General features: G+C 46.7%; 1 protein-coding gene across 1 annotated transcript; it reads left to right on the top strand.

Annotated features, from left to right (window-relative positions):
• The first annotated feature begins 2,401 nt into the window (after positions 1-2,401).
• On the top strand, positions 2,402-3,862 carry LOC124342049. The gene has a single exon (XM_046795019.1). The coding sequence runs from the start codon at positions 2,402-2,404 to the stop codon at positions 3,860-3,862; it is 1,461 nt and encodes a 486-aa protein (XP_046650975.1).
• The last annotated feature ends 2,101 nt before the right edge of the window (positions 3,863-5,963 follow it).

The raw sequence follows: 5,963 nt of genomic DNA on the forward strand, positions 1-5,963 counted from the left end.
CTGGGTGTTACCCTAGCTCCAAATTCAAACAGATTTTTTTTTCAGATACATCCAAGGGATTTCAAACAAAGTGGAAACAAAACGGAACACGTCCGTTCCACGAACCCCCAAGGAAAATAGAAAAAGGAGGCGGGCAAATAAGTCAATAAGTGTACAAAAATCAAATTAATTCTCTATTTCATCCTTTTTTCCCAGTCAACAGCTCTTGAAGAGCTACACAACCAGGAAGAATGGTTCAGCAACTGAAGGCTTCAAGGTCAGGAACTAAAGGCCACATGACAAGATCGATAGGCCTGATCAACGGATACGCCAACAAAGTGATGAACCAACAAGAGGCGAACAGTCTAGAGGTTCTAGAAGGAAAATTGAAAGGTCTCTACGAGACTTACGTGATCGCATCAAGAGATATCTTGGAGAAATTAAGAGCGAGCAAGGCGACGCAGGAGGAGCTTGATGAGGAGCAGACCATCACGCTCCAAACTCAAGATGAAGTACTTGGAGCGAGAGCAATCATCAAGCAGAAGAAACAAGAATGGTTGGATGATGAAAGAGACAGACGACTGTTAACGCTCTTCCAGGCAACAAATCAAGCGTCCAATCTAGCAGGCAATCAAGCAGCCAATCAAGCAACTAGTCAGGCACAGATGGCGCAACTTATTGCCCAAATCGTGGCGGCCATTCCGGCACCTCCCGCGCCAGTAATCAACGTGACGGCAGCGCCAGCTCCAGCTACAGCCGTACAGTCGATAAGATTGCCGCAGCGACAAATTAAGCACTTCAGAGGAGACGTACTGGAATGGACCCAATTCTGGGAATCATTTAACGCAGCTGTCCACTCTTCATCTCTATCGAACGTGCAAAAATTCGACTACCTCAAGGAGTATTTGAAAGGTGAAGCGTATCTCTTAGTTAACAATCTTGAATTAACAGATGCGAATTATCAAGTCGCCATCGACGAATTGAAAAGGATGACGGACGTCCTAATCGACGCGCACTTTGAGAAACTGGATGCCTTGCAGCCCGTAAAGGACGGGAACGACGTTCCAGCTTTAAGGAGCTTCCAGCTGAATCTCCAATCGCATATTAGCGCGTTGGAAACGTTAGGAGTCCCCACAAGTTCCTTTGGTGGACTCCTCGGATCAAGACTAATCAAATTGATTCCTTCCAGGCTCCAGCTAGAGTGGGCGAAATCGGCAACGAACAAAACCACAGACATCGAAATGGTCATCAAATTCATTGGAGAACAAATCGATGCCGCCGAGAGGTACAACCGGATCAAAGGGGTGGAAAAGGAGAAATCATCTCCAGCTCCTAAACAGCCAAAACCGGCAAATCCACCGCCAGCAACAGCATCACAACTGGCAGTAGGAGCCAAGGCAAGCCCAGCTCCTCAGGTTAAATCCTCCTTAAAAACTAAAAACGTTAAATTTAACCCAAGTTGGATTGTATGTGAAAGGCCCTGCATCTTCTGCAGCGAAATTCACTGGCCGACAAAATGCCCAAAGGGACTGGCAGAAAGGAAAAAGATAATTTTTGATCTAAAAAGGTGCGTCAATTGCTTTGGATCAAAGCACGAGCTGAAGGATTGCACATCCACCCGGAACTGTAACAAGTGCGGAGGAAGACACCACACCTCTCTCTGCGACAAAGGAGACGTCAGGGTCTCCAACCCAACAACGGCAGCAAGCATCATGGCCAGCAGTCCAACTACAACAACTACAGCCTGCGCAAGCACCTTTGGACAATTGATGCTGAAAACGGCAACAGTTATCATCAGCGGCCAGAACGGTAATGAAACAAGAGCGATTTTATTTGCAGACGACGGGAGTCATCGTTCCTGGGTGTTGAAATCACTCTCATCGCAGCTTAACATGAAGACAGTAGCGGTGGAAAACATCAGCACAAGAGTGTTTAAGAAAAAGGAACCCAGCAAGCCCGAAATGACGAAAAACGTTGAAATGCAAGTAAGGGACACCTGGCAAGGCGCCCCAAAAGTTACATTAATGGCTTTAGAATCAGATCACATTGCAGATACCGGCCCGTACGTAGGATCCGAATTTGCAAGCAGCCTCTGGATCCAAAACGAAAAATTGGCCGACGACCGATTCGAGATGGCACACACCGAAGAGCAGCCAATTGGAATTTTAGTCGGAATGGACCAGATGTTCCAAATCATGCCGAATGAAGCCGCCATACAGAGTCCGTGCGGATTACGCGCGTTTCAAACGAAACTCGGAAGAATGATTGCTGGACCATCACAAGAAAAAAATCGAAGACAGGAACTCAAGTGATTCAAAATTTAATTTTAACGTCAAGTTATCCGATTCCACAGATTACGTCAACATTCGCGACAAGTAGACAAAAAAGAAAAATCCTTTCAACTCAAGCAAACAAAACTCCAATGGAAAAGGAGACTGGAACGGCCAGTCCCCAAACTCCGCCAATAGGAGCGTCATTCTCAGATGCCCCAATCGGATCCAGCGGAGAAGCAGATAGCAAATGGTTTGAGAAGGAAGAACAAGTTGCTACTAATTTCGACCTTTCCCTTTTTTGGAAAATAGAAAACTTCGCGAACCTTGAAGGCGCTGATGCAGTGGAGTCGGAGGATCGCTTCGATTTCTTTGACGAAAAAATAACGAGATGGCCAGATGGAAGATACTGTACACCGATCCCTTGGACAACGGACAAGTGGAGACTTCAGAAAAATCTCCCGTTGGCCACCGAAAGAGTGGAGAGTACAATAACAAGATTGAGAAAAAATCCAGGAGATTTGGTGAATTACCACGCAGAAATCCAAAAGCTCATCGACAGCAAATTCGTCGAGGAGGCGAACATGGACTACGAAGAGCTTCACACCTATCTCCCACATCATCCGATCTTCAGAGGCGACAAATCAACGACGAAAATCAGACCCGTCTTTGATGGAGCAGCAAAAACGAAATTTGGAACAAGTCTGAACGACGTGTTGGAGACCGGACCAAATCTCAATCCCGATCTCCTATCAGTGCTGATACGCTTCAGAAAGTACGAGATTGCCTGGATTGCCGACATAGAAAAAGCTTTTCTAAACATCGCCCTGCAGCCGGAAGATGCTGAAGCAATCAGGTTTTTATGGCCCAGGGATCCAGCAGTGGCTGGATCGCCTCTTATTGCCTACAAGTGGAAGAGAGTGCCCTTTGGCCTTAGTTCTAGCCTCTTTCTCCTACGTGTAACAATTAACAAGCACTTTAAATCACTGAAATCTCGTTTTCCAGAAACAATTCAGCAGCTGGAAGAAAATTTGTACGTAGACGATTACCTCGGCGGAGCAATCAATTTATCGATCGCCAAGAAAAGAGTCGACGAAACGGACGAGATCTTTAGTGACTTCCAACTCAACATGAGAAGCTGGGCAACCAACAACGAAGACCTCAAACAACACCTGAAGGAGAAAGGACTGTCGAATCAAGTCGTAGGCCTACTCTCCCCAGCCTTGGACGGCCAACAGAAGGTGTTAGGAATCCGGTGGGACACCGGATCCGATTCGTTCAAATTCGACCCAGCATCCATCATCCAAGCAGTAGAAGAAGTGGGAACGGAAATCACCAAAAGAAAGATACTCAGTATTTCGGCAAGGATTTTCGATCCAATTGGATTTTTATCTCCCACTGTACTTTTATTGAAGATTATTTACCAGAGGCTCTGGGAAAAGGAGATAGGTTGGGACCAAGCAGCCCCAGCCGATATCCAAAAATCTTGGAAGACAGTGATGACTGGTCTCGCCGATTTCACCGAACTACAAATTCCACGATGGATCGGACTATCCGAAAAAGTCACTTCTCACGAAATTCACGTCTTCGGAGACGCTTTTGAAGCAGCGTAAGATCCACTCATCATCCTACTGGCCAGCAAGACGAGAGTTGCACCTCTACCTAAAAAGAAAGTAACTTTACCGCGTTTAGAATTGCTGAGCTCACTTTTAGCTGTACGTTTAGGTGAAGTGGTAAAAAACGCGATGCAAGTCCAGTATTGGAGAACTATCTACTGGTCAGACTCCTTAGTCGCGCTAGGATGGATTAGAGGAGAGCCGAACAAATGGAAACCATTCGTCCGAAATCAAGTGGAGACGATTCGAAAATTTTCACAACCCAAGTGGTGGAGACACTGTCCAGGTCTCCAAAATCCGGTCGATCTTGCCTCGCAGGGAGCGCCAGCGCCAACGCTGGTAACCTCAACTCTTTGGTGGAACAGCCCGATTTGGCACAAAGGAGAAGAAACGAAATGGCCAGATTCTCCCAACGACCAAATTCCACAAACAATCCAGTCCGAAATGGAATCGGAAGCAAGGAGTACAGCGGTCAGCAGCCTCCGTCGACTGGAATCTCGACAAAATATCCACCTGGAATCGACTGTTAAGACGTACAGCCTGGGTCTCACGATTCCTCAGCAGGAGTCAAAAGAAGCTCAGACCTCCCGGTCCAGAACGAATGGAGTCGATAAAGGCAATTGGACCAGATGGAAAAGGAAGTGGAAAAGTTATCCGGATTACAAGATTATCCAGAGAGGAGCTGGATGAAGCGGAACTAACGATCTACAGACAGCTCCAATGAGAGCGGTATCCTAAGGCGTTTGAATCGCTACAGTTAGACAACACAATCCAGCCCAAGGAGGAAATCGCTACACTTTTTCCAATCTGGGACGCTAGAGACCGTCTCATTCGAATCCATGGAAGAGTATCACTTGCCCTAAGAGACAAAAATATCGATCCCCCAATTTTGCTTCCTGCATCACATATAGTAATCACTTTCTTAATTACAGACAAACACGAGTCACTACTACATGCAGGAGCAAAAGTAACACTATCCGAGTTAAAAGAAAAATTCTGGATAGTCAAGGGACGACAGAAAGTGAAAAAGACTTTGTTTACTTGTGTGGAATGTAAAAAGCTGACATCACCACCATTCCAGGAATTAGCAGCCCCTCTTCCTTTAAACCGACTCAAACATGCACAATCTTTTCACGTTACAGGAGTCGATTTCGCTGGACCACTGCTGTACAAACCAGCCCAGCGAAGGAAGAAAAGAAAACCTCCATCAGGCGTCCAGGATCCGACGCCAGCAGACGATCCAACTGAAGAGCAAATCGAGGAGCCACCCACTGAAGGAGACGCTCCAATCGAAGCTCCAATCGTAGGCGAAGAGGATTCAATCGAAGAAGATGTCGAAATCCAAGACATTTTAACAACAACAACAAAAGCTAAGAAAACTTACCATCTCAAAAGTTATGTTTGTCTTTTTACGTGTGCAGTCACTCGAGCGGTTCACTTGGAACTACTACCCGATATGACGGCGCGTTCCTTCTTACTAGCTTTCCGAAAATTCACGGCTAGACGAGGACCCGTCTCGGTGATGTACTCGGACAACGCGCAAACGTTCCGTTGTGTTGACCGATTTCTGAGAACTATTCACGCTGATCCCACCATTCAAGATTTCCTCGCGTCCAGAAAAACCCTTTGGATATTTTCCGCCAGCCTAGCGCCATTGTGGGGAGGATTCTGGGAACGGATGGTGAGGAGCGTCAAGGATCTGCTGCGACGCTCCAACGGTCGAGCCTGCCTTGACTACATGGAACTTGAAGCGAGTTTAGCAGAAATCGAGAGCGTAATCAACGCCCGCCCACTCAGCTATATTGGGGAAGGAGCTGACGATCCACTTCCGATAACTCCAAACCAATTTCTAAACAACAGACGTTCTACTCGCGCCGATCCGGAGCCAGCCGTTAACTTGCTAGCTCCAACATCAACCAGCATCGTACTACAAGAGATGGATAAGAACAGGAGGGAATATGTCGCTGACATCTGTGCTAGATTCGTCGACGATTATCTACTCCAACTAGACAACTTCCACTCCAAAGGAAAATCCGGAAGGAAGATCCGCCTAGGAGAAGTCGTCGTTATCCACGACGAAAACTCCAAACGACTCATG

The sequence above is a fragment of the Daphnia pulicaria genome, chromosome 6, assembly GCF_021234035.1.
Source record: "Daphnia pulicaria isolate SC F1-1A chromosome 6, SC_F0-13Bv2, whole genome shotgun sequence".
Classification (NCBI taxonomy): domain Eukaryota; kingdom Metazoa; phylum Arthropoda; class Branchiopoda; order Diplostraca; family Daphniidae; genus Daphnia; species Daphnia pulicaria.

Bases quoted from the DNA above. Each gene is read 5' to 3' on its own strand.
- LOC124342049 (XM_046795019.1), top strand. From the start codon at position 2,402: ATGGAAAAGGAGACTGGAACGGCCAGTCCCCAAACTCCGCCAATAGGA.